At 48.2% G+C, this 27446-nt stretch overlaps 2 protein-coding genes across 9 annotated transcripts; both read right to left on the reverse strand.

Moving 5' to 3' along the window:
* Positions 1-6415: 6415 nt before the first annotated feature.
* Positions 6416-17176, reverse strand: LOC310701171 (uncharacterized protein). Of its 3 annotated transcripts, XM_083491590.1 has the most exons (6): positions 16745-17176; positions 14951-15050; positions 12344-13201; positions 10908-11046; positions 9438-9692; positions 6416-7798 (listed from the first exon to the last, which is right to left on the reverse strand). In XM_083491590.1, exons 1-6 carry the CDS (start codon positions 16876-16878, stop codon positions 6789-6791), a joined length of 2496 nt encoding a protein of 831 aa, XP_083347716.1. In that variant the 5' UTR covers positions 16879-17176; the 3' UTR covers positions 6416-6788. The 3 variants fall into 3 exon arrangements, with proteins under 3 accessions (XP_083347716.1, XP_083347718.1, XP_083347717.1); XM_083491592.1 differs by lacking the exon at positions 14951-15050 and having other exon boundaries at positions 16745-17173; XM_083491591.1 differs by lacking the exon at positions 14951-15050 and having other exon boundaries at positions 9438-9695; positions 16745-17173.
* Positions 17177-17621: 445 nt separating this feature from the next.
* On the reverse strand, positions 17622-26125 carry LOC310701506 (uncharacterized protein). Of its 6 annotated transcripts, none has more exons than XM_083492507.1 (4): positions 25900-26125; positions 22600-23400; positions 20904-21030; positions 17622-19959 (listed from the first exon to the last, which is right to left on the reverse strand). In XM_083492507.1, exons 2-4 carry the CDS (start codon positions 23320-23322, stop codon positions 19142-19144), a joined length of 1668 nt encoding a protein of 555 aa, XP_083348633.1. In that variant the 5' UTR covers positions 23323-23400; positions 25900-26125; the 3' UTR covers positions 17622-19141. The 6 variants fall into 6 exon arrangements, with proteins under 6 accessions (XP_083348633.1, XP_083348628.1, XP_083348631.1 ...); XM_083492502.1 differs by having other exon boundaries at positions 22600-23403; positions 25900-26124; XM_083492505.1 differs by lacking the exon at positions 25900-26125 and adding an exon at positions 25809-25854 and having other exon boundaries at positions 22600-23403.
* Between the last annotated feature and the right edge of the window lie 1321 nt (positions 26126-27446).

The raw sequence follows: 27446 nt of genomic DNA on the forward strand, positions 1-27446 counted from the left end.
ACAATGGAATGGTCTCGGTGGTGGGATGCACATTTTTATTCTTATTTATTTATGATTATTAATTTGTCAAAATGAAATTATAAAAAATAAAAAATAAAATAAACAGTGGCAGAGGGCGACTGGGGGGGGAAAGCTTTTGGAAAGAATCAGCATCTGAGTTCTTGTGCTTCATTCAGGAGACAAACTGTTTAACACACACAACTACTTGAGCCTTAACTGTTAAGTTGTGGGTGAACATATCAGACGAAACAGCGATGCTTCAAAACAGCTCTTGTTTATTCACAGGCCAGAACAGAACTGAACTGAAGGGTTCAGCCAGCCTGCTTATATAGAGATCCAGTACACTATAGAGCTCCATGCTACAGTAGCAACTTTCTGTAACTAGCCAATCACTGAACGTCACTTTCAATCCCCTATTTGCATATGTGGACCTGAGTGAAAACTATCTACAGTATCCCCCTGCTGGCTCAGGGTGAGAACTTCAGTACATAACATTAACCAAGCCCCAAATCAGAGGAGAGCCAGGCATGAAACGGGCAGAGCTGGATAGTCAGTGTCCTTTCCCATGTCCTAAATGCTGCTGTTTTCTTTCCCTTCTAGCTCCACCCTTTCCTGGGAAACGCTGAGTTTTACAATTCTTCCATGGACAGAGTGTATTTGGATGAGAACGGGGAACTGGCAGCCGACCTGGACATTGTAAACTGGGTGGTGTTTCCCAATAAGTCCATACTCAGGGTCAAGTTTGGGAGTATCAAGAGACGAGGATCCCCAGACGTACAGTTCACAATTGATCAGGATGCCATTGTGTGGCCCAAATGGCTCAACCAGGTGGGGGAAATCATCTTTCGTTCTATTGCATTTCCCAAACACCTGCCAACAACAAAGCTCAGCATTTATTGAAGATCTCATGGTGGGTCCCTGTAAAATTGTGTGTTGCACCAACACTTTGAATTGTGCTCAGAAATGTACCGGGAGCCAATGTAGGTCTTTCAGGACCGGTGTTATATGGTCTTGGTGGAAACTCCCAGTCACCAGTCTAGCTGCCAAATGAGTTGGCCAAAACTTCCCCCACCCTCTGCCATATTTAAACGATTAAAAGCCCTCATTATCTTGACTGAATTATGCTTTTAGCCCTTTTTCTGAAATGCTCATGAGAAGCCACATTGAACTGGTCATTTCCCAGCAACTTCCAGAAAGGCTGCGGTAGATTTGTGTGCTTGGATGAGAGATGACCTCCTCATCCAAACCCTTCGAGGAAATTTAACCATCCCTGAAAATTTGAAAGTAGTCTATAATTTCAGGAAACCCTCTCTCCCAGCTCTACTTCAGAGAAAGGCTGGTTGGGGGAAGGAGCTTCCCCACCAAATTATTTATTTAAATTTTATGTGCCACCCAAGACTCCTATTTTTAAAAAATAAAAAATGATGCTGTTTTTAAAACATGTTTTTACTGAATGCGCCCAGGTGTCCACTGCTGTGATACAGTGATGGCAAAATTATGAAATACTTTATTGTCACTTGTACTTGTATACAGTGGTGCACCGCAAGACGAATGCCTCGCAAGACGGAAAACTCGCTAGACGAAAGAGTTTTCCGTTTTGGAGGTGCTTTGCTAGACGAATTTCCTATGGGCTTGCTTCGCAAGACGACAATGTCTTGCGAGTTCCTGCGGGGGTTTTTTCCTCCCCCCCCCCTTTTTCTAAGCCGCTAAGCCGCTTATCAGCTGATCCGATCAGCCGATAAGCCGCTAAAAGCCGCTAATAGCGCTAATCCGCTAATCTGTCAATGGGCTTGCTTCGCAAGACGGAAAAACCGCTAGACGAAGAGAATCACAGAACGGATTCTTTTCGTCTTGCGAGGCACCACTGTACAATGAGATTACAGAAGTCCCCTGCCACAGCAAGGGCACCCTCTGGGTGGATTTGCTGCTGCCTAGAGATGACATCATATAGCTTAGAAAGTGCCACACTGACATTAGCATCAGGTGGAATATAAACGGCTATAATAATTATGACAGTTAATTCTCTAGACAGATAAAATGGCCGACATGTAACTGCCATCAATTCTACATCTGGGGAGCAATACGTGTAAGCTACTTTGCTGTTAACGCACCAACCATTGTGTATGTAAGTATAGACTCCTCTGCCCCTAGCTTTACCAGAATCACTGTTTCTATCAGAGCGATAAATTACTCGATTTATCAGCTCTACTGCTGCATCCGGTACTGCTGAATGTAGCCAAGTTTCTGTAATAATTATCATACAGCTCTCACAAAGAAGCTTGCTTGCCACCATCAGTAACTGTTATTCATCAATTTTATGGACGAGAGATCTGATGTTGGTCAGGAAGGCGCTTGGCAGTGCTGGTCTGATGGGTCTTTCTTGAAGACGGGTTATCAGACCATCTCTGCAACCATGTTTTTGCTTTCTAGTGAACTAGTGAACCTGCCAGAACTGGAACTAGATACTCCATGCTACTGAATCTACATGGGCCTCTGGTACCTAGGCAAAGGTAAAGGGACCCCTGACCATTAGGTCCAGTCGTGACCGACTCTGGGGTTGCGGCGTTCATCTCGTTTTACTGGCAGTGTACAGCTTCCGGGTTATGTGGCCAGCATGACTAAGCCGCTTCTGGCAAACCAGAGCAGCGCACGGAAACACCGTTTACCTTTCCGCCGGAGCAGTACCTATTTATCTACTTGCACTTTGACGTGCTTTCAAACTGCTAGGTGGGCAGGAGCAGGGACCCAGCAACGGGAGCTCACCCCGTTGCGGGGATTCGAACCGCCGACCTTCTGATCAGCAAGTCCTTTGCTCTGTGGTTTAACCCACAGCGCCACCCGCGTCCCTAGGTAGTTGCTACAGTTTTTCGGCCTTACACTTAGTCACAAGCTTCAAATGTAAAATGCCCTTCCCCAACCCCGTGCCCCATTTCCATAGAAAACACATTTTCCTTGTTTCCCCTGTCTTTGTGCTTAGACCCTGCCTCCCTCCAGGTGCGTGGAAAGTTGTCGCCCCGGATTTCTCAAGCTGGTTCAGGAAGGGAAGCCACTCTGCTGCTATGACTGCGTGTCCTGCGCAGAAGGGACCATCTCCACTCAGGAAGGTGGGTGGCACCAGGGTCTTGGGCAAGGGGACAAAGATTCATAGAATCATAGAGCTGGACCCAGATGACCATCTAATCTAGGGTTGCCATATTCCCCAGAGCAAAAACTCGAACTATATATATGTATAGCAGTACATGATTTTTTTAAAAAAAACACAATTTCAACATAACAATTTATCAATCAAAATATTCAATTACATTATTTCCCCCTCCCCCTCCCTCCCTCTCCCCCCCCCCCAGGACTCCCCTCAGCTCCCCTCTCTGGTTTCTTTGCACATATTGTTCCCTGCATATTATAAAATTGTACATATCCTTGCCTTGTCTATCATATATTTAACTAATAAATTTGTGGGTGTTTATTCAAAACCTGCCAAGGAGTCCAAGTCATTTTTGTTGTCTTTTTAATTAGTTTGTAAAAAGCTCCCATTCTTCCAAAGTCATGATTGTCCTTGTCATGCAATTTATATGTCAACTTGGCCAATTCCACATATCTCATCAATTTTTCTTGCCACTGTTACAGTGGGCTACGTGATTGATAATACTCCTGTTTTTCTGCAGATGCGGAGCATTGCACCAGCTGTCCAGAAGATCAACATCCGAACAAGGCCAGAGATCAATGTGTCCACAAGATTATCACCTTCCTGGCTTATGAAGAACCTTTGGGGGTCGTCCTAGCTTCCTTTTCCCTCTTCTTATTCTTAACTACAGGCTTTGTGTTAGGAACCTTCATTAAGTACAAAAAAACTCCCTTAGTCAAAGCCAACAACCGAGACCTCTCCTACATCCTCCTCGTCTCCCTCCTGCTTTCCTTTTTGTCCTCCTTCCTCTTCATCGGGCAGCCAAGGAAAGCGACATGCCTTCTGCAACAAATGGCCTTCAGCACCATCTTCTCAGTTGCCGTCTCTTCTTTGTTGGCAAAAACCATCACTGTGGTTCTAGCCTTTCTGGCCACAAAGCCAGGGAACAGAGTGAAGAAATGGCTGGGGAAGAGTCTGGCCTACTCCATTATCATTTCCTGCTCCAGTGTCCAAGTTGTCACCTGCATCATCTGGCTGTGTATCTCTCCCCCATTCCCAGAGTCTGACATGAGCTCCCAGGCTGGAGAGATCATCCTGCAATGCAATGAAGGGTCTGTTGCCCTGTTTTATACTGCCCTTAGCTACATGGGCTTCCTGGCCTCCATCTGCTTCGTGGTGGCTTTCCTGGCCAGGAACCTGCCTGGAGCCTTCAATGAAGCCAAGCTGATCACCTTCAGCATGCTGGTCTTCTGCAGTGTTTGGTTGTCCTTTGTGCCCACCTACCTGAGCACAAAGGGGAAATACATGGTAGCCGTGCAGATCTTCTCTATCTTGGCCTCCAGTGCTGGGCTTCTGGGCTGCATCTTCATTCCCAAGTGCTACGTTATTGTACTGAGGCCTGATCTGAACACAAAGGAACATCTAAAGACAAAAACTGAAGATGGCGTCTGATTCTTAAATATCCTTTTAAATTTTGAAAATGGATCTCCAGCAAAATAGTTATGTGGAGATGGGTGCTTAATTGTGAATCTCTCTTCCATCCCTATAAATCATGAATGGTGAAAATGTATTCATAGTGAATTTGTGTCAGGGACTGGATGCAGAGGAATGGTGGAGGAACAAGCTGGAGAACCCCCAAGGGAAGAAGGCTCAGAACCTGGGGGTTGATGGTGGGACGACAATGAACAATCAAGGGGAGAAGACTGGGAGGAGGAAGTGTTAGAACCTGAAGAAGTAACGAGGTCTTCTCTATCTTGGCCTCCAGTGCTGGGCTTCTGGGCTGCATCTTCATTCCTAAATGCTACATTATTGTACTGAGGCCAGAAATGAATACAAAGGCATATTTAACCACAAAAACTAATTTGGAAACCTGATACTTCTGAAACCGTTTTCCAGAGGTGTCATTTATCAAGTTCAAGGCCAAAACTACTTTTTGTTTCAGATTATGTGGGAGGATTCTCATTCACATTTGGTTAGCCACTGTGAGAACAGGATGTCGTATGATGATGGGTCTTACGACTGATTTAGCAGAAGGTTTCTCCTTATCACAGGAACCAACTGTGGTGAATCTATGTGCCATCTTCAACTCCTTGAATTATTCCATCAACGGTGCCTCCAAAAAATTGTACCTTATCACTTGGGAAGACAGGCGAACTAATGCCAGTGTACTGGGAGAACAAAGATCACCAGTGTCAAAGCAATGATTCTTCAACATGCCTGATGATCATCTTCCAAAGCAACTACAGTGGTACCTCAGGTTACATATGCTACAGGTTACATACGCTTCAGGTTACAGACTCCGCTAACCCAGAAATAGTGCTTCAGGTTAAGAACTTTGCTTCAGGATGAGAACAGAAATCGTGCTCCGGCGGCGCGGTGGCAGCAGGAGGCCCCATTAGCTAAAGTGGTGCTTCAGGTTAAGAACAGTTTCAGGTTAAGTACGGACCTCCAGAACGAATTAAGTACTTAACCTGAGGTACCATTGTACTCTTCTTCCATTAAAAATGGAAAGTGTAATGCTGGTGGTCAATAAAAATGGTTCAAAGACTCTCTTTAGGCAAATCTTTAAAAATGTAGTATAAAGACCGACAACTGGGAAATACTGGCCTGCGAGCACTCAAATTGGTGAACAGCCTTTACCAAAGGTGTTGTGGGTTTTGAAAACGCTCAAACTCAGGACAAAAGGGAGAAATGTGCTAAGAGGAAGGCACACTTGGCAAACCCTCACCGTGATCAATTCCCACCCAGAAACCTACGTCCCCACTGTGGAAGGAAGTGTGGATCCCGAATAGGCCTCTACAGTCACTTATGGACTCACGGTTAAAACCATATTCATGGAAGGCAATCTTACTCAGCTACAAGTGATGGCCAAAGAATCACCTTCTCATCCAACTATAAATCCTAGAGACACTTAACCAGCCCAGCCTTTTTTACTGTACATGCAGACCCCTCCTTCCACCTTACCTGGACTTGTTTTTCACTCTAACAGTCATTTTTAGCTTCCTCCTAAACTGGTTCTTACTAGTTCTTTGGTCAGGCCTCACTCTTGTGTAGCGACTCTGGCCTCCGGTAATGTGTTTTACAGAATTTCTACTTCACCAACTGTAGCAGAGTTGACAGGTCTGCGGGCCTGTTTGAGACCTCCTGGTTTAAACTGTATATATGTATGTATATATAAGATACATCAATATACATCACTCGAGAAGCTTTTCCAAAACAACTCCAAAAGCTTTATAAAATCTTTTTTTTCCCCATTTGCAGCAAATGTAAACAATAAGAAACAATCCACAGCTCTGCTTGAAAAACCTGGAAGAAACGTTTATTTCAATGTAGTTTGCATAATGTTGACAAAAAGAAATATCTATCTAGGAAAAACTGCCCCCCAAAATTACTATCCTGTTTACATTTTAACTGACTGATGGAGAAACAATGGAAGTTGCTCAAACTATTGCCATCCCCCCTCAATTTTGTCCACTGTCACTCGTATGGTTTTCCAGGACTTATAACTTGACCTCCAGACATCTAGACATTTATGCAACTTCTGTGTGTGAATATCTAATAAGATGGTAGCCGGATTTCTTCATGTGTAGAAAGTTTAATTTCTATGGTTTTCCCTATAGGTATACATCGAGGGCTCTTCCTACACTCCAAGCATTAATGCAACAATTTACTTATGCAGTTTTCCCACTGTGTGAATTCTCTGATGTGAAATAAGATTTGTGTTTTTGCTATAGCTCTTCCCACATTCAGAACACTTATATGGTTTCTCCCCCGTGTGGATTCTCTTGTGTGCCGTGAGGCTAGAGCTCTGACTGAAGCTTTTTGCGCACACAAAGCATTTATAGGGCTTCTCCCCTGTGTGGATTCGCATGTGCTTAATAAGCGTCGAGTGATTGCAGAAGCTCTTGCTACAATCTGAGCATTTGAACGGTTTCTCCCCTGTGTGAATTCTCTGATGGGAGGTAAGGTTTGAATTCCAAGTGAAGCTCTTCCCACACTCTAGACATTTGTATGGTTTCTCCCCTGTGTGGATTCTCTGGTGCAGAGTAAGGTTGGTGTTCTTGCTAAAGTTTTTCCCACACTCCAAGCATTTATAGGGCTTCTCCCCTGTGTGAATTCTTTGGTGCGAGGTTAGGTGCCCACCCTGGCTAAAGCTCTTCCCGCACACAAAGCATTTGTACGGTTTCTCTCCTCTGTGAATTCTCTTATGCTTAATAAGATCCGACTGGCTAGAAAACCTCTTGCTACAGTCTGGGCAGCCATAGGGCTTCTCCCCTGTGTGGATTCTTTGATGTGAAGTAAGGTTGGTACTCCGTGTGAAGCACTTTCCACACACAAAGCATTTGTACGGTTTCTGCTCTTCACAGAGCATTTGAAATTCCGGAAGATTTCCGCCCTCAGTGAAGCTCTTCCCAAACACTAAAGTCTGTTCTGGTTTCTCTTCTGTGTGTATTCTCCAACAAATATCAAGGCCCTTGACCTGTTCTTGTTGATCTGGGATGTCATAAAAGTTCCCATCCTGATAAGGAATGGATTGGTGATTCTTTTTCCCTGTGTGGTTGCCTTCCTCCATCTGTGGTCCATCTCGATTCCAAAGGATCTCCTTCAACTGTTCATGCCCATCTCTTCCGGACAATATCCCAGGTAATTCCCGTTCTTCCTCGTACTCCCCATCATCTGCAAGAATAAGGAGAGAAACCCAGTAAGATATCAAGGGGGCGAAGGGGGGGACAAAGTTCACTATTAGCTTGGGAAAGGCTTGGGACCTTCCACAAGGCACTACCACAACTCCCATAATCAGTGCAAAAGTCTGTGGGAGTCTTTTTGTCTGTGAACAAATATTACTGTATGCAACCTTGGGGGTGGCTTGGACAGTGGGAAGGAAGGATCCCCATTCCCCCCCCCCCCAATAGTAATAAATTGGTGGTGAACAGGGCATTTTGGGTAGTGGTGCCCTACATGGGAGAGCCTTCTCAGTGGTGGCACCCATCCTGTGGAACGCCCTCCCACCAGATGTCAAAGAGAAGAACAACTACTAGACTTTTAGAAGACCTCTGAAGGCAGCCCTCTTTAGGGACGCTTTTAATGTTTAACCACTGTATTTTAATACTCTGTTGGAAGCCGCCCAGAGTGGCTGGAGAGGCCCAGCCAGATGGATGGGGTATAAATAATGAATTCTATTCTATTTTGGTTCTTCGAATTAAAGTTTTACTATCACATATCCAACATACAACATAAAAACAAGATTCCATAGAATCTCCTGGATTTCCCTCCTCCCCTACTGTTAGTCATTTCCTCCTGCATCTTTTATACTAATCCAAATAGTTTCAACTGTTTACAGTCGTACCTCGGCTCCCAAACACCTTGGGAGTCGAATGTTTTGGCTCCCGAATGATCGAAAACCGGAAGTGAGTGTTCCGGTTTTCGAACGTTCTTTTGGAAGCCGAACTTCTGACGGGGCTTCTGTGGCTTCCGATTGGTTCCATGCTTTTGAAATCAAACTTTTTGGAAGTCAAATGGACTTCCAGAACGGATTCTGATCTACTTTCAAGGTACAACTGTACAGTGGTACCTCAAGTTACAGACGCTTCAGGTTACAGACTCCGCTAACCCAGAAATACTACCTCAGGTTAAGAACTTTGCTTCAGGATGAGAACAGAAATTGCGCGGCGGCAGGGCAACGGCAGCGGGAGGTTAAGAACAGTTTCAGGTTAAGAACGGACCTCCAGAACGAATTAAGTTCTTAACCTGAGTTACCACTGTACAGTGGGTTTTAAGATAAATTATAAATTTGCCCCATTCTTTATTTAAATTCTGTTCTTCCTGATTTCTGATTCTTCCAGTCATTTTTGCCATTTCGGCATAAATCCATCAACTCAAATCTGCCATTCTTCTCTGGTTCCATCACCCCCACACCCCTTTCTCAATGAATCATAAAGTTGTGGTGGTTGCTTCCCCTCCCATTGTTTTGTTTGATGTTTATCATCTCCAGTTACCTGTTTATCACTGTGTGTGGTTGTTGTTTTTTAATCCATTTGCTCATTTGATAGTGGCATTATTTATTTAACATGAGCAAATCATGGAGAATAAATCTATCAATTGCTACTGGCCCTGATAGCTGCAATCTACCTCCAATGTCGGAATCAGTGCCCCCCCTGAATGCTAGTTGCTTGCAATCGCAAGACTGTCGATGCTGCACTCGGGTCCTGGCTTGGGGGCTTCCCACTGCGGCCTCCAGTGGGCCACTCTAGGAAGAGGGAGTCCGTGAAGTTTTGTCTGCTTTTGCCACAAGCACTTCAAGGGTTCTGTATCTTACCGGCATCAATCTCTATTTGGATCGTGGGTTCACTAGGGACCTGGGGACCTTCCCCACAGGAAATGGATAGTTCTGCTTCCTGTGCTGGGCAGATTTCCTGACAGCACCTCGTTCTTTCCTGACTTGCTGAAGAACTATTGAGCTTGTGAGACGAGGAAAAACTCTCTTTCCATGCTGAAGTCCTATGTGGCGCCACCGTGTCAGAATCTTCGGGCAAATATTTCCCCTCCTCATCTGCGGTCATCCATCCTTTGCCTGCTGAAGACAAAAAGTGGGAATCCCAAACAATTCCATACCTGTATTAGAGGAAATGGGGGTACAAAAGACAAGCAAGCTTCTTGGATCAGAGAAAAGAAAAAGGCAACATTATCAAGTGCATAATTAAGCATGATGTGGAGAAGGTGGACAGCGGAAAGCCTTTTTCCCCCTCTCATAACTCAAGAACTCAGGAATGTCGAATGAAACTGGATTTCGGAAGATTCAGAAGAGTGGTGAAGATGGTTAAACTCTTCTCCCTTGCAAAGCACATAAGACCTGAAGGAGGAAGTTGGAAGAGTGACGCTCTTTCCCACTTCCTCTTTCAGCTCTATGTGCTTTTAAAGCTTCAGAGTCGTTCTGTCAGAACGGACTTCGAAACATAATATTTTATAAATAAATAAATTGGCCGCTTTCTCTCCAGGGCAACTGATTTTCTGTGCATGCGTTTTCTCTTGGAGGAGAAAAGTGACCACGGCGCTCACTCAAAAATCTCAGGGTGCTCACACACCTAACAGAGAAGGAGCGAGTATAAATGATATTCTCTTTGCTTCTCTTTTTAAAATTATTAGTTTTTTTCAGATTTACAAGTAGTTCTCAGCTACCTCCTTTGGTAATCCTCACAGAACTCTCGCCCAATGGTTGCCATTAATTTGATTTTGAACTGATTTTAAAATGAATTGATTTTAGAATGCTGTGTTACTTTTATCGTTGTTAGCCGCTCTGAGCCCGGCTTCGGCTGGGGAGGGCGGGATATAAATAAAAATATATTATTATTATTATTATTATTATTATTATTATTATTATTATTATTATTACAGTATATTGTCAAATGAAGAGTCCTTCTTATTCTTATACACTCCGTAAAGCACACAACAATTACTTCTTTAAACAAACAGCACAAAAGAAGCCACAGGTATGTAAAAGCTTGAGAGGCTATACACAGGGCTGCAAAGTGGGCACTTAATCCAGATGCAGTCATCATAACTGAACTCAAAAACAGAATTCTAAAACCCTACCACGTCAAGGGAAACTGATCAGAACATTAACATTGACGTCATGTTTAACCCAATATGTTCGTAAGCAAGAGGGAGCTTTTGGCTGGCTTCTCTTCCCCTTCTGACTCGGACTGCTCCTCTGGACTGCGGGAAGCTATGTCCACGACACTGTCTGATCTTGAGCCCAGCACAATGGCAGGCCATCCACCATGCTTACCCATTGGGCACGGATCCCCATCGTAGTGGCCGCCATCTTCCTGCTTGGTTTCCACGTTGGCCGCCCTCTGCACAGCATCCGGAGGAGTTTGGTCAACCTCAGACGAACCCTCTTCCTCCTCGTCCTCCTCAAACAATACCTGCAACAGCAGACAGGGACCTGTTCACCTTTTTCAGCCTAAGGACCACAGCAGCCTGACAAGGGTCAGGCAAGGACAGAGGCAAGTGTCAGGAGTGAGGAGCTGTGGGTTAAACCACTGAGCCTAGGACTTGCCGATCAGAAGGTCGGCGGTTCGAATCCCCGCGACGGGGTGAGCTCCCGTTGCTCGGTCCCAGCTCCTGCCCTCCTAGCAGTTTGAAAGCACATCAAAGTGCAAGTAGATAAATAGGTACCACTCTGGCAGGAAGGTAAACGGCATTTCCGTAAGCTGCTCTGGCGGCTTTCAGGCCTGCTCTGAAAACTTGCTCTGTTTCCAGATAGGCCTTTCACAATATGAATTTTCTCTTTTTTAAACCAAGTAGCACAGGGGTTGAAATCGCGCAAGTTAAATGCTAGCAAGGCAGAGCACTCAAACCACAGTTTATTCCGGGAGTGAGGAACCTTCCAGACATTGCTGAACAACAACTCCCATCAGCACCAGGAAGCGTGGTCAACGGTGATGAGAGTCATAGATTAACAACATCTGGAAAGCCAGAGGTTATATATTAACATAATAATAATAATTTATTATTTGTACCCCACCCATCTGGCTATGCTTCCCCAGCCACTCTGGGTGGCTTCCAACAAAGATTAAAAATACATTGAAATGTCATACATTGAAAACTTCCCTGAACAGGGCTGCCTTCAGATGTCTTCTAAAAGTCTGGTAGTTGTTTATCTCTTTGACATCTGATGGGAGGGCGTTCCACAGGGCGAGCGCAACTACTGAGAAGGCCCTCTGCCAGTTCCCTGTAGCTTTGCTTCTCGCTGTGAGGGAACCGCCAGAAGGCCCTTGGAGCTGGACCTCAGTGTCCAGGCTGAACGATGCGGGTGGAGATGCTCCTTCAGGTATACTAGGCTGATACCATTTAGGGCTTTAAAGGTCAACACCAACACTTTGAATTGTGCTCGGAAACATACTGGGAGCCAATGCAGGTCTTTCAAGACCGGTATTATGTGGTCTTGGCGGCCGCCCCCAGTCACCAGTCTAGCTGCCGCATTCTGGATTTGTTGTAGTTTCCGGGTCACCTTCAAAGGTAGCCCCACGTAGAGCGCATTGAAGTAGTCCAAGCGGGAGATAACTAGAGCATGCACCACTCTGGCGAGACAGGTAGGATTTCAGCCTGCGTACCAGATGGAGTTGGTAGACGGTTGCCCTGGATACAGAATTGACCTGCACCTCCATGGACACCTGGTTTGGTGTAACCTGCCAACCACAGTTTTATGGCAGCTCTCACCTGGTTATCCAGTCTCTCGGCCTCTCGCTGCCTCAACAAGAACTCCTCGGCCAGGGCCACCGCCTGGGAGCAGGTTTCCGGGCTGTGCTCCCTCACCCAGCTCTGGATCTCCGGCGGAAGGACGGTCAGAAACTGTTCCAGGATCAGCAGCTCCAGGATCTGCTCCTTGGAGTGCCTCTCCACCTTCAGCCACTGGCGGCAGAGCTCTTGGAGCTGCCCGCAAACCCCTCGCGGCCCCTCAGCCTCCTGGTAGCGGAAGCAGCGGAAGTGCTGGCGCCACCTCTCCCTCGTGAGGGCATCCCATCGCAGGATGATGGCCTTCACTTTCCCATAATTCTCCTTGTCTCCTGCCTCCAGGCTGCTGAAGGCCAGCTCCGCTTCACCGCTGAGGGCCGGCAGCAGATGGACCAGCCACTCGGCCTTGGGCCACCGGCAGGCTTCGGCCACTCGCTCGAAGGAGGCCAAGAAGGCCTGGGCGTCGTCCCAGGGGGTGGGCTCCTCCGGCAACTGGGGGACCCCCCATTCCGAGTGAGGGGACTCTACCGTCTTCAAAAACTCCTGCCACTGGGCTTCCCAGGACTGGGCCAAACCATCTTCTGGCTCCTCCTTCACCTGGTGCAGAGTCGCTCTGCGGCGCAATCCCCCACAATGCACTGCTTCAGGGGATTCGCTTTCTCCCTCGAAGCCCATCCTGGGTTTGCGGCTTACATTGTCCCAGAGGAAGCGAATGGATTTCCCGGGGCTTTCCCTTTGCGCACTGCCGTCGGGAACATCCCTTTCCATTTTCATCCTGGGACAAACTCCCGGAAAACTCCAGAATAAGCTACCGTGATCGAGGTGGGTGCGTTGAGCTTCTGTCTGGGGGAGAGAAAAAAATACGCAGGTGAGATAAACATTTCCAAACTCCTTCCCTGGTGGCATCCCTTTCCCCAGGCAAAGGGCCTTCTCGGTAGTGGCACCCGCCCTGTGGAACACCCTCCCACCAGATGTCAAGGAAATAAACAACTACCTGACTTATAGAAGACATCTGCAGACAGCCCTGTTTAGAGAAGCTTTTCATGTTTGATGTTTTATTGTGCTTTTAATTCTGTTGGGAGCCGCCCAGAGTGGCATTGGCCTGGGCGGAACCAACTGCCATGTACCTCCTTCCCTCTCTGGAACATTCTACCTGGTTATTATGGAACCAGAATGTTTTAGGACCTAAATTTGCTCTCTTCCCCACCCCCTTCCTTCCACATTGCCAGGGATCGAACCTGTGACATTCTGCATACAAAAAAGATGCTTTTCCATTCATCCACGTTAAGATTTGAGCCTCACACAAATTCCCAGAGTTTCCCAGAAAGAGGAGCCGATTGCTAAACCGCTTTGGGAATTGTCAGTCAAGGGGAACATGGGACCTCTTAATTTCAACTTCTTCAACAAAGGTTCCCATGATTCTCTGGAGAAGCCACAACCGTGGAAAGTTGTATTAAAAGCGCTTTGAGTATAAGGTACACAGACATTTGCACACACTTCAAACCTTAAAAGTTTAAGAGAGCCTCGCCTTCTCCTGTTGACAGCTACCTCAAGCTTCTCTCTCTTAGGCTGCAGTTGCACGACATATACAGTGGTACCTCAGGTTACATACGCTTCAGGTTACAGACTCCGCTAACCCAGAAATATTACCTCGGGTTAAGAACTTTGCTTCAGGATGAGAACAGAAATTGTGGTCCGGCAGTGCGGCAGCAGCAGGAGGCCCCATTAGCTAAAGTGGTGCTTCAGGTTAAGAACAGTTTCAGGTTAAGAACGGACCTCCGCAACGAATGAAGTACTTAACCTGAGGTACCACTGTATTTTGCTTTCCTGACATTTCCCTGTTAATTTCTACATTACGGTTGGGCATTCACACAACATGAAAGCCACATCTGGGAATACAGTGCAAGCTTTACACTAATTTCTCAGTTACAGTGGAACCTCGGTTTTCAAACGTAATCCGTTCCCGAAGACCGTTCTACTTCCGAAACGTTTGGAAACTGAAAATCTAAGGGCTGTCTCCAATTTCAATGGGGGGGGGAGAGAAATGTGCCTTGGAAGCCATTCGAGTTCCAAAAAACATTTGAAAACCAAAACACTTACCGTATTTTTCGCCCTATAAGACGCACTTTTCCCCCTCCAAAAATGAAGGGGAAATGTGTGTGCGTCCTATGGGGCGAATGCAGACTTTCGCTGAAGCCTGGAGAGCGAGGGGGGTCGGTGTGCACCAACCCCTCTCGCTCTCCAGGCTTCAGGAAGCTATCTGCTAGCCGTGGGAGACCCAGCTCTCCCAGGGCTAGCGGAGAGCTTGCCGGCACCCAGAAGCTTGGGGTGCACTGAGCTCCGCACGCCCCAAGCTTCGGGATTAGCGCAGCGCTCCGCTAGCCCTGGGAGAGCCACACGGCTCTCCCACGGCTAGCGGAGACCTTGCCGGCACCCAGAATCTTGGGGCACGCTGAGCTCCACACGCCCCAAGCTTCGGGATTAGCGCAGCGCACCTGGGGGGGGGAATAATTTTTTTTCCTTTATTTCCCCCCAAAAAACCTAGGTGTGTCCTATGGGCCGGTGCGTCCTATGCGGTGAAAAATACGGTACTTCCAGGTTTTCAGCGTTGGGGAGCTGAAATGTTCGGCAATGGAGCCGTTCGAGAACCGAGGTTTGACTGTATTTGCTTCTGGGCGGGGGGTGGGGGAATCTGTTTGCAAATGATACAGAAATGAGCGCTAAACTTACATACCCTTCAACATTTCTCTGATGAAAATAGGGACATCCTCTTCCATAATAATAATAATAATGTTATTATTTATACCCCACCCATCTGCTGTCACTCTGGGCAGCTTCCAACATATATAAAAACATAATAAAACATTAAAAAAACCTTCCAAACCAATGGCTTTGAGTTACAAGAAAGGAGATCCCGGCTGTTAACGGAGAAATCTGAGGGCTCCCTTGGACAAAAAACAAGGACACCAGCCAGGATTACCAGAGCAAAGCAGCAGCCAGTAGGCTTGGTCTTTATTGAAGACTGTCACGACAGGACTCCCACCTGCCACAAGGTGGAACAAGATGGAAGCCCCCAACAAAAGAGAGCCCAAACTTTTATTAGCTGCTAATTCCCATGTTACACCCCCCAAACTACATCACTAATACATCATGAAAGGGGAGGTCTGGTGGCAGTAATCTGAGCATCCTGGACCCTGCCCCATGGTTCCCCTTGCCCTCCACCAAACACCCATCAAGTGTAACAAGAGATATTTACATTTCCCTGTTTCCCAGCCAAGTCAATAACACCCTTTTGTCTTCATCTGGGCTTGTTATATCTGGAATGGCTACCTGTCTGGCACTCAGGTATCAGGATCCAGGGATTATCACTCAGGCAGAGGTGCTGCTGAGTAGCTGAGCTCACATGTCTATATGAATTTCTGAAGTTTTCCCTGTGAGCCAGTACATAAGTACATTTATCAGTGAATTCTTACATTTGGTATCGTGCAGCAAAGGCCCTTTGAATAGATAGAAAGAAACTGTGATGAAGTGTTTTGTGGGGACAAATCACAAAAGTCACAAGAGTGATTGTGCTAATTTTGGTAGTGGGCTGCATGTGCATGATATCTGCTGGAGGGGCAACCCCCCCCCCAACCTATACATAAATTCCTGCAACGTCAGGAAGAACTTTCTGACAGGAAGAGCTGTTCAACAGTGGAACGGTCTCCCTCGGAGGTTGTGGCCTCTTCTTCCTCAGAGGTTTTTAAGCAGAGGTTGGGTGGCTATCTGTCACAGATGCTTGAGTTGAGATTCCTGTATTGCAGGGGGTTGGACTAGATGACCACGGGAGTCCCTCCCAGTTCTCTGATTCTGTGATCTGTATACCTGCTAAGCATCCTAGACATGTAAGTGTTCTCTCTTACACACACACACACAGAGAGAGAGAGAGAGAGAGAGGAGTACCAACTTTGTCCTGCAACCTTGGGTGGCCGGGGCCATGGGTGCCAATGGGGCATGGCCCTGGCACCAAAATTTGTGGGTGCCCGCCCCCTTCATAGGGAATTTTGTGGGAGGGTCCCACGGAGCTGGCACCTGTTCACACACACACACACACACACACACACACACGTTTAAGAGGAAGCGCTCTCTGGAAGCCAGTTTTGGGAAACTGCATTAAATTGCATTCATTTGGCAATGACGTGAAATAATTTAGGGAAGCTTAGGGAAGCTTTTAATGTTAATAGATTATTGTAGTTGGAAGTCGCCCAGAGTGGCTGAGGAAACCCAGCCAGATGGGCGGGGTATAAATAAATTATTATTATTATTATTATTATTATTATTATTATTATTATTATGAAAATCAATAAAAACAATTGGCAAAAAAAGGAAGGAAGGAGGCGCTCTCACCTTCTGATCCGGCTTGGTGTTTGAAGGGATGCGCGTCCCCAATCTTCCCCGTTCCTGCGTCCGTTCAGACGTGCGTCTCCCCCGTGACGCCACGTGCGCCCCAAGAACACCCGCCGGCCCCAAGAAAACTGCATGCATTCAAAGGAATCGCGGAAGGAGCTTAGCTCTCCATGCGAACATTTAGATCTGCTGGCTCTCTCTTTCCTTCTCCCAGCTTCTCTAGCAGAGATCTTGCTGGCCCAGATCCAATTCCACAAGGGGAGTTTTGGATCCACACATAAACATAAACACACACACACGCTTCTCTCTCTCTCTCTCTCTGATCCCCGATTCTAGGTGGGTATATTATTTTATTTTTTTGTGCAAAGGGCTCCCTCCTGCCTTCTTAGCATTGACTGGGGGGGCGGGGGGAGAAAGCTCCTCCTCTTTTTGCACAGAGGAGAGGGGAGTCAGGCTCACGCCGGCTGGACTTTTCTGGGCAAAAGGGAATTCTGGGAGTTGTAGTCTTTCCCTGTCGGAGCTGCAATTCCCGGAGAGCCTTTCCGATCTCTCCCAAAAAGGGGGGGGCATCACTTAAGGGCGCTGCTGCGTTGATTTTCTCATTTGATCCCCCGGCTGTTCGCATCCCTGCGCCGCTTCCCATTCAAACGAATCCCAAGATAGCTTGAAAAGGACCAGCGGTGTTGTTTAAGCTCACGGCTCTAGCATGGCTCTTATGATGTTCTTATATACAAGAGCTACACACACTGCCCCTTAAAAAACGTGGTAACTGTTTGGGTATGGCTGAATTGCCTGAGAACTTTCTACACTGTATGATACCCCAACAAAACATGGAACCGACCAGTTAACAGCAACTGTTTAAAAACCATTTAATCACTTTTTTGGAAAAGAAATTTATTTATTGAAATGTTTATGGGGAAATGCATGCAGTACATAGTATGTAATTCTTAGTCCTCTGCCCATATACGTTATTCTCTGCTGTTTTATCCTTTCCCTTTCCCTCCTCCCTGTCCCACAACCAATATCCACCTGAGTCTTTTTATGTGAAAATCTCTCATGTGTGTATGTGTGTTCTTGACTCTGGACACACCACCTGTTTGTAAAGCTGATGCGAGCTAATAGTCCAGGATGAGTTTAGGTTTCCTCAGTGGAAGCTTAAAGGCTCCAGACCCGTCTCTTGATTGCTGGGCCTCTCCCTCTGGCTTTTGGAATGGGACACCCTTCAGAGCAAGGAGAATAGGAGGGGAACCAAGAAACAGCTGTAAGCTGCTTTGAATCTGAATACAGTCGTACCTTGGATCTCGAACGCCTTGGCTCCTGAACAAATCGGCTCCCGAACGATCAAAACCCGGAAGTGAGTGTTCCGGTTTTCAAGGATTTTTGGAAAACTGGTTCTCTTAACTCTTTCTGTTAAGGTCATGCTGACGATAAATACAGGCCATAATGATCCTGGATTTTACTTTCTCTTTCTATCTCTTTGTTCCAGTGTTCTGTTTCTGTATGCTCTGGTGTTAGGGTTTAGTCTTATTATAAGTTTGCAAGGACTGTGCCAATCCTGAATGTGACCATTATGCTCATTTGCCTCTGGTCTGTTTTTTGAAAACACTGCATCGTGTTTTAAGTTTTTTCCTTCCCAGAAGAGGCGACAAATTCTGCCCCCTTACCCACTACAGAGCGGTGAACAAAAAGGAGTTTATTTTCGGCCCCAGACCCATTTAAAGGATGCCTGTTCCTAAGACATAAACTGCAGAGCATCCCTCTGCCATGCTTCCTCATCTTCCGAACAGCAAGCCCCCGAAAGAAGAAGAAGAAGAGTTTGGATTTGATATCCCACTTTATCACTACCCTAAAGGTAAAGGTAAAGGGACGCAAGACCATTAGGTCCAGTCGTGACCGACTCTGGGGTTGCAGTGCTCATCTCGCTTTACTGGCCGAGGGAGCCGGTGTACAGCTTCCGGGTCATGTAGCCAGCATGACTAAGCCACTTCTGGCGAACCAGAGCAGAGCAAGGAAACACCATTTACCTTCCCGCCGGAGCCGTACCTATTTATCTACTTGCACTGGCGTGCTTTCAAACTGCTAGGTTGGCAGGAGCAGGGACCGAGCAATGGGAGCTCACCCCGTTGCGGGGATGCGAACCGCCGACCTTCTGATCAGCAAGTCCTAGGCTCTCAAAGCGGCTCACAATCTCCTTTCCCTTCCTCCCCCACAACAAACACTCTGTGAGGTGAGTGGGGCTGAGAGAAGTGTGACTAGCCCAAGGTCACCCAGCAGCTGCATGTGGAGGAGCGGGGAAGCGAACCCGGTTCACCAGATTGCAAGTCCACTGCTCTCAACCACTACACCACACTGGCTCTCACTGGCTTGCCACCCGTCCCGGGGGGAAAGACAGGAGGGTCAGGTGCCCGCCTTGTCTTCGCTGTGTACGCTCTGGTGCCTGGCAAGGTGCGCTTTGCGGATGAAGTCCCTCCCGCACTCAGCGCACTTGTAGGGCTTCACGCCGGCGTGGATCCTCTTGTGGTTGATGAGCCCCGATCCCGAGTGGAACCTACTCCCACACTGTGAGCACTTGTAGGGCTTCTCCCCCGTGTGGGTCCTCTCGTGGACGGTCAGCAGCGAGTTCCGGCTGAAGCACTTCCCGCAGGCAGGGCACTTGAAGGGCTTCTCCCCCGTGTGGCTCCTGCAATGGACCAGCAGGTGGGAGCTCTGGCTGAAGGTCTTCCCGCAGAAGGAGCACTTGTAGGGCTTCTCGCCCGCATGGCTCCGCTGGTGGTAGATGAGGCCCTGGCGCGAGTGGAAGCTGCTCCCGCACTGGGTGCACTTGTACGGCTTCTCCGCGTCGTGGGTCCTCTGGTGGAAGAGAAGGTGCGAGCTCTGGCCAAAGGTTTTCCCGCAGGTGGAGCACCGGTGGTAGGGCCTCTCCGGAGCGTTTTCACCCGAGTCCTGTCCAAAGTCCTCCCCACTCATCTTCTGCGTCTGGGGCGGCGGGCCTTCGACAAGGATTTTTCCATTTGCCGCAGGGGAAACGGACACCACCAATCTGTTCCGGACGTGGTTTCCCTGCGGGGTTTTGGGTCTGAGCTCCTTCGGGGAAGTTTGCCCCTGCTCAGGACCCCGGGGACTGCAATCAACGGACTTCCTTTGGTGTGCCCGATGCAACTCCCCTGGCTTGGGCCTTGCCTGCAGATCGTTGTGCTCGTTCGTTTGCCTGTAATCTGTTGGAATCAAGAGAAAGAAGATTAGCCTGAGGGATCAGGCCAGCAAACCTATCAAAGAGCGAGTCGGCAGTAAATCACACCACTCAAAGTTGGAGTTAACTGTTTGTTTGTGTGTTTTGACAAGGTAATAATCATAAATAAATAACAATGTGCGCCCCACCCCCGAGACCATTCCATTGTAATTATCCAACCTCCCAAAATTTCAACTCCTCTTCCGTTCCACCCCCACCATTCTACCTGGACACTGAGGTCCAGCACCAAGGGCCTTCTGGCGGTTCCCTCACTGTGAGAAGCCAAGTTACAGGGAACTAGGCAGAGGGCCTTCTCGGTGGTGGCACCCGCCCTGTGGAATGCCCTCCCACCAGATGTCAAAGAGAACACCGACTACGAGACTTTTAGAAGACATCTGAAGGCAGCCCTGCTTAGGGAAGCTTTTAATGTTTGATGCATTACTGTATTTTAATATTTTGTTGAAAGCCGCCCAGAGTGGCTGGGGAAGCATAACCAGATGGGCGGGTATAAATAATAAATTATTATTATTAGAATATTATTATTTCCGTTTTAACAGTACAAATTCTACAAACACCTTCCATATCTCCTCAAAGTCATTTCTCCTGCATATTCCCCATCTTACCTTAAAGGCACATGTTAATTTATCGTTAATAGCTATGTCCCACACCTCTTTATACCATTCTTCCATTTTGTATTCTGCTCGCCCCTGCTCGCCTGCGAACCTTCCACCCCCTCGTAAATTGATAATAATGCTACCTCTGGACTTTGGGTCAGCTTTAACCCAGTGATTTCTGTTACCTCTGTTATTTCTGTTAACTTTATTAGTGTCATGTCTAATGAGCTCAGCAGCTCGTTCCTGGTAGGTTCTTTAGATGTGATTCCTACACTGCAGGGGGTTGGACTCTATAATTCTGTGATTTTGTGCTTACCCAGCAGGCTGTCACCACAGTCATTCTCCTCCTTTGCTTCTCTGCCTGGCTGCGTCTGGGCTGGAAGCACAGAGGTTCGCTTTGTTCCTAAGAAACCAACAGCACCCTCCTCACCCGGCAGAGGCTCCTGAAACAAGAAACATGAATCAGTTTTAGTCAAAGGTCTGCAAATTCCTGGCAGGACCTAACTCACAATGCTTTAGTGGCAATAAGGACACAGGAACAGCCTGCTGGATCAGGCCAATGGCCCATATAGTCCAGGATCCTGTTTGGGCTGGGTGTTCATCAGTATGCAGATGATACCCAGCTCTAATGGTAAAGGTAAAGGGACTCCTGACCGTTAGGTCCAGTCGCGAACAACTCTGGGGTTGTGGCGCTCATCTCGCTTTATTGGCCGAGGGAGCCGGGGTACAGCATCCGGGTCATGTGGCCAGCATGACTAAGCCGCTTCTGGCGAACCAGAGAAGCACACAGAAACGCCGTTTACCTTCCCGCCAGAGTGGTACCTATTTATCTACTTGCACTTTGTGCTTTTGAGCTGCTAGGTTGGAAGGAGGGACCGAGCAACGGGAGCTCACCTCGTTGCGGGGATTCGAACCGCCAACCTTCAGATCGGCAAGCCCTAGGCTCTGTGGTTTAACCCACAGCGCCACTCAGCTTTACCTCTCTTTTAAATCAGAACCAGTGAAGGCGATGAAAGTCCTCTGTGAGTGTCTGGAGGCGGTTGGAGAATGGATGGCGGCTAACAGATTGATGTTGAATTTTGACAAGACAGGGGTACTGTTTTTGGGGGACAGGCAGGTGTGGAGGACCCCATGGTCCTGAATGGGGTAACTGTGCCCCCAAAGGGCCAGGTGCACAGCCTGGGAGTCATTTTGGACTCACAGCTGTCCATGGAGGCGTAGGTCAATTCTGTGTCCAGGGCAGCTGTCTACCAGCTCCGTCTGGGACGCAGGCTGAGACCCTACCCACCCGCAGACTGCCTCGCCAGAGTGGTGCATGCTCTGGTTATCTCCCGCTTGGACTACTGCAATGCACTCTATGAAGGTGATCCGGAAACAGCAACTAATCCAGAATGCGGCAAGACTGGTTACTGGGAGCAGCCACAGGGACCATATAACACCGGTCCTAAAAGACCTACATTGCTTCCCAGTACGTTTCCGAGCACAATTCAAAGTGTTGGTGCTGACCGTTAAAGCACTAAACAGCCTCGGCCAATATACCTGAAGGAGTGTCTCCACCCCCATTGTTCAGCCTGGACACTGAGGTCCAGCTCCAAGGGCCTTCTGGCGGTTCCCTCAATGCAAGAAGTGAGGTTACAGGGAACCAGGCAGAGGGCCTTCTCGGTAGTGGCACCTGTCCTGTGGAACGCCCTCCCATCAGATGTCAGGGAAATAAACAACTACCTGACTTTTAGAAGACATCTGAAGGCAGCCCTGTTCAGGGAAGTTTTTAATGTTTAGCATTTTATTGTGCTTTTAATATTCTGTTGGGGAGAACTGGCCAGATGGGCGGGGTATAAGTAATAAATTATTATATTATTATTATTATTTGTCACCCCAGCCAGACAACACTCAAGGAGGATCTGAAGCAGAGCTGGTTATGGCTGTAGCCTGGGAAGTGCCCTGAGCGGGGCTGGGGGATGCATTTGGCCCACCATACCTGAGGTTCCTCCACCTGGATTAGACCTCCTCACCTTCTGCTGTTCCCATCTCTCTGTCTCCTCCTGCCTCTGTAGAAAATCCTCCGCCAGGGCCACCGCCTGGGAACAGCTGTCCGGGCCGCATTCCCTGACCCAGCTCTGGATCTCCAATGGTAGGATGGTCAGGAACTGCTCCAGGATCAGCAACTCCAAGATCTGCTCCTTGGAGTGCTTCTCCACCTTCAGCCACCGCCGGCAGAGCTCCTGGAGGCGGCTGTAGGCCCCTCGCGGCCCCTCGGCTTCCCGGTAGCAGAAGCGCCGGAAGTACTGGCGGTTCTTCTCCCTGCTGATGGCGTCCCCGCGCAAGATGGCCGCCTTCACTTTCCCATAATCCTCTCTGTCTCTGGCCTCCAAGCTGCCAAAAGCCCATTTGGCCTGTCCGCTGAGGGCCGGCAGGAGTCGAGCCACCCACTCCTCTTTGGGCCACCGGCAGGCTTTGGCCACTTGCTCAAAGGAGGCGAAGAAGGCCTTGGCGTCGTCCCAGGGGGTGGGCTCCTCTGGCCACTGTGGGACCCCCCACGCCGAGTGAGGAGACTCCACTTCCTTCAGGAACTGCTGCCACTGGGCTTCCCAGCACTGAAGGATCCCTTCCTTTGGCTCCTGTTTCACCTTTTGCTGCAAATGTGGCGTCCTTCTTGGGTATTTCTGGGTAACATGAGCATTTTCGCCAGATCCCTCCGACCCTTCCACCAGTCTGAGGCCTAGTGGGTCTTCCATCTGCAGGCTGGTGGCAATACCTCCACAGGACACTGACAGTCTCCGAATATTTCCACAAGTGCCCAGGAAAGGGGATTTCTTCTTCAGAGGGTGGGGGAGAGGAAGAAAGGAACACAAATAAACATTTGTTTCAAGATCATCATCAAACATTTTATGCCAGCTTATTTTCTTTATTATTTATTTATTTCATTTATATCCCATCTTTTTCCTCCAAAGAGATCAAGGTGGCATAGATGTTTTCTCCTTCCTCATATAAGGTTAGGGAAGCAGGTGGCACTGTGGGTTAAACCACTGGGCCTAGGACTTGCCGATCAGAAGGTCGGCAGTTCGAATCCCTGTGACGGGGTGAGCTCCCGTTGCTCGGTCCCTGCTCCTGCCCACCTATCAGTTTGAAAGGACATCAAAGTGCAAGTAGATAAATAGGTACCACTCTGGTGGGAAGGTAAACGGCGTTTCCGTGCGCTGCTCTGGTTCACCAGAAGCAGCTTAGTCATGCTGGCCACATGACCCGGAAACTGTACTCCCTCAGCCAATAAAGCGAGATGAGCACCGCAACCCCAAAGTCGTCCGCGACTGGACCTAACGGTCAGGGGTCCCTTTACCTTTATCTTTTATATATAAGGTTGGTTAGGCCAAGAGGCAGGCGACTGGCCCTCAAAGTCACATAGTGAGCTTCACGGCCGATCGGGGATTTGAACCAATGTCCCCACTCCTGGCCTGGCACTCTAACCACAAACGCCAAACTGTGGCCACGGATTTATCCTCTCATTGAGAATGAGACCTGTGGGGTGAGGATAACATAACCAAATGCCCCCCCCCCCCCGCCATGAGAGGATAGGAAGTCCCTGCATCACACACAGAGCCTCATAGTTTAGAAATCCACACACCTCAATGACAAACAATGGAAACACACATTTCAAATCCACAACCTTTACAAAAAGAAAAAGAAGGAATGCCATTGCTACTGCTATTCTGGTTTATAACCTGAAGATGGAAACTCAGGTCACTGAATACCATATGGTGGTGATGGGAATATCTGCATATGCAGGGCTGCCATATTTCAAAAAGTGAAAATCCGGGCACAAAAGTTGTTGAGCTTTTTCCATTATCCTGGACAGTTCAGCGATTTTATGCATGTAGGGCAGAATACCAGCTATGCCTGAGAAATTCAAGATATATGGCAGTCCAATGCATCCAGGAATATCGGAAGAGGCTCCCTACTGTCAGACCCAGCGAGCCAAGTACCGTGTACAGGAATGGGCAAAGTCATTTCAGGCAGGGGACATTCCCAACCCTACCTGGGGGTGCCAAAGACATAGACAGACAGACAGACAGACACATAGATAGATAGATAGATAGATAGATAGATAGATAGATAGATAGATAGAGTGGCGTAGCGTGGGGGGTGCAGGGGGGCCCGGCCGCACTGGGCGCAACATCTGCGGGGGGGCGCGCTTGCACTCGCAGCTCTCTGCCCCTACCTGGCTCACTCACTCTCTCTCACTGCAGTGCTGGCTGTGCGAATCCGATCCGAGCCGCTGGGTCGCCGCCCACTGTGGAGGGGGTGGGTGCCAGGCATGCGGTGCAGAGAGAGAGCGAGGGACTATCTGGGGGAGGGACAGTGCAGCGGCCGCCCAGCGCAGCGCTGAGCGCGGGAGAGAACCACACCAGACCAGACCAGGCAGCAGCAAGAAGAAGCTGGCAGTGGCGGCAGGTTAGGGGTTAGGGGGCGCAAATTACTTGCCTTGCCCCGGGTGCTGACAACCCACGCTATGCCGCTGGATAGATAGATAGATAGATAGATGAAGAAGAAGAAGAAGAGTTTGGATTTGATATCCCGCCTTTCACTCCCTTTAAGGAGTCTCAAAGCGGCTAACATTCTCCTTTCCCTTTCTCCCCCCCAACAAACACACTGTGAGGTGAGTGGGGCTGAGAGACTTCAAAGAAGTGTGACTGGCCCAAGGTCACCCAGCAGCTGCATGTGGAGGAGCGGAGACGCGAACCCGGTTCCCCAGATAACGAGACTACCGCTCTTAACCACTACACCACACTGGCTGGATGAATAGATAGATAGATGATAGATATCTGCATTGATATACTGCCCTCTCATAAAATAATCATGTTTGTGTACAGCAAAATTACAATCGTAGCGGGAGATTGTATCTGGGAACTTCTGCATGCAAAGCCCCCCTTTTGCTGCAAATCACTCTGAGCATATCCCCTTCACATCTTACCCTTCGGTGATTGAGCCTGGGGTCTTATGTAAAGCTAATAATGCATCAGGGAGAAGGTGGAGGCTAGAACCCTGAGCTGCTAGCTTTCTAGGTGCAAGGCATTACGGACCACTAGGAAGCATTCCATCGTGCAAGACCCACGTCAGTCAGCAGGAGAGTCTCAGGAACGCTGCAGCCTTGCCTGGGCTTCACCACCTGTCACCTGCTACACCTCCCTTTGCAGGTGGAATTCCTCCCCCTCCCCCCTTTGACCTGGTCTGCTCTCCTTCTCTTCCCAGAATCGGGCTTCTCCTTCAGGAGCTCCAGCCCCAACAACGAAGAGATTGTGTAATAATAACCTCACCTAAATGCATAGCCCCACACCAAAAAGAGAATCGGTTTCCGGGGGGAAGGAGAAAGAGGATGGAACAGGAAAAGGGGCTTTCCAGTGTTTACATCCTGGGTTATGTTTTCACCACTTCCTTTTTTTCCCCTCCTTTCTAGGAAGCTGAAGGGTCCTCCAAGGAACTCTCTCGTTTTAACTCCTCCATAGGCAGTAGGAAAATCCCCTTTTGCACACAGGGACAGGGTTTCCTCGGGCACCTTAATTGTACAGTATAGCTTTCATCATAGGCTGAAGAAGCATCTTTTTACCCTGGACTCTGACACCTGAGATATAAGGGTGTTTATTTCATTTTATTTTAAAGAACCCACCCTTTTCTTTTAATTGCAAACCCTTTTTCACGTATAATTGTGTTTTCGCATTGCTGTTTCCTTCCTTTGTGAAGCATAGGTAAGGGTTAGAATCTAATAATAATTTTTTTAAAGATAATGATGCTTTTTGTTAGGACCAATAAAAAGGTGTTTTTTTTTTCTGAGGAGCAAGTTTTCATATTCCACAAATTCTCCCTTGATTGAATAAAGCGGAGGGATGGAGAAACGTCCCCCCCCCTCTCTTAACGTGACAACCTGTGGACATCAAAGCTGAACATTGGAAGATTCGGGATAGGCAAAAGGAAAAGTCTTATTTCCAGGACAGCAGAGCAAAACTGATTACGGAACTCTCTGCCACTGGAGGCAAAAGAAAATGCTTCTTCACACAGTGCATAGTTACATGGGACACGTTCCCAAAGGAGCCAGGGATGGCCACCAACATGGCTTTAAAAGATTGGTCTTGGAGGTTGAGGCTATCAATGGCTTCTATCCATGGACAAGAGGCCGTAATGCTTTTCAATACCGCTTATGGGAGCTGCAGGAGGGGAGAAAGCATAGCTGTCAACTTACAGATTCGAAAATAAGGGACCAGCAGCCTTGAAAATAAGGGACCAGCAGCCAAAATAAGGGACCTGCAGCCTCACCTGTTCCAGGCACTCCAGTCTTCCTGTCCTCCTGCAGTCTGGTCAAACTCATGCTGGTAGCTTCGAGAACACTGTCCAACCAACTTTGTAACCAGAGGTTCAACTGACTAGAATCTGAATCACATGCACCACAAGGCCTATGCAGCCTCAACTTAAGATGGCTCCCCGGCCTGGCCTTGCACTGCAAAGTTTGCAGCAGCACGTGCAACAAAATGGCGTCCAGCATTCAAAAAACCCCTCAGCTTGCATTAACTAGCCACACACAAGGCATGCAAGCTTCACCCCCCAGTCATTCTTAGACTTCTTATTGGGTGAGCAACACAGCCAAGCAACACAGTTGGAGCCTCCCTCCTCCCTGGCCGGCAGGGAGGGAGGGAGAGGAGCTGCTTCCTTTGAAATTTAAGGGACATCATTTAAGGGACATCCATCAATAAGGGACAACAGCGGGACATGGCGCTGGAATAAGGGACTGTCCCTTCAAATAAGGGACACTTGACAGCTATGGGAGAAAGTGGTACTGTTCTCGGGTCCTACTTGCATGTTCCCCATGGGC

This window comes from Podarcis liolepis, assembly GCF_965112155.1.
Source record: "Podarcis liolepis genome assembly, chromosome: 2".
Classification (NCBI taxonomy): Eukaryota; Metazoa; Chordata; class Lepidosauria; order Squamata; family Lacertidae; genus Podarcis; species Podarcis liolepis.

Coding starts and splice junctions, on each gene's coding strand:
- LOC310701506 (XM_083492507.1), bottom strand. CDS start 23,322: ATGGAAGACCCACTAGGCCTCAGACTGGTGGAAGGGTCGGAGGGATCT. Junction 21,031..22,599: donor AGAGATGGGAACAGCAGAAG/GTGAGGAGGTCT, acceptor TTCTTGTTTCAG/GAGCCTCTGCCGGGTGAGGA. Junction 19,960..20,903: donor CTGTGGTGACAGCCTGCTGG/GTAAGCACAAAA, acceptor TGATTCCAACAG/ATTACAGGCAAACGAACGAG.
- LOC310701171 (XM_083491590.1), bottom strand. CDS start 16,878: ATGCAGTTTTCTTGGGGCCGGCGGGTGTTCTTGGGGCGCACGTGGCGT. Junction 15,051..16,744: donor ACACCAAGCCGGATCAGAAG/GTGAGAGCGCCT, acceptor ATTTGCAAACAG/ATTCCCCCACCCCCCGCCCA. Junction 7,799..9,437: donor CCAAATAGAGATTGATGCCG/GTAAGATACAGA, acceptor TTATTCTTGCAG/ATGATGGGGAGTACGAGGAA.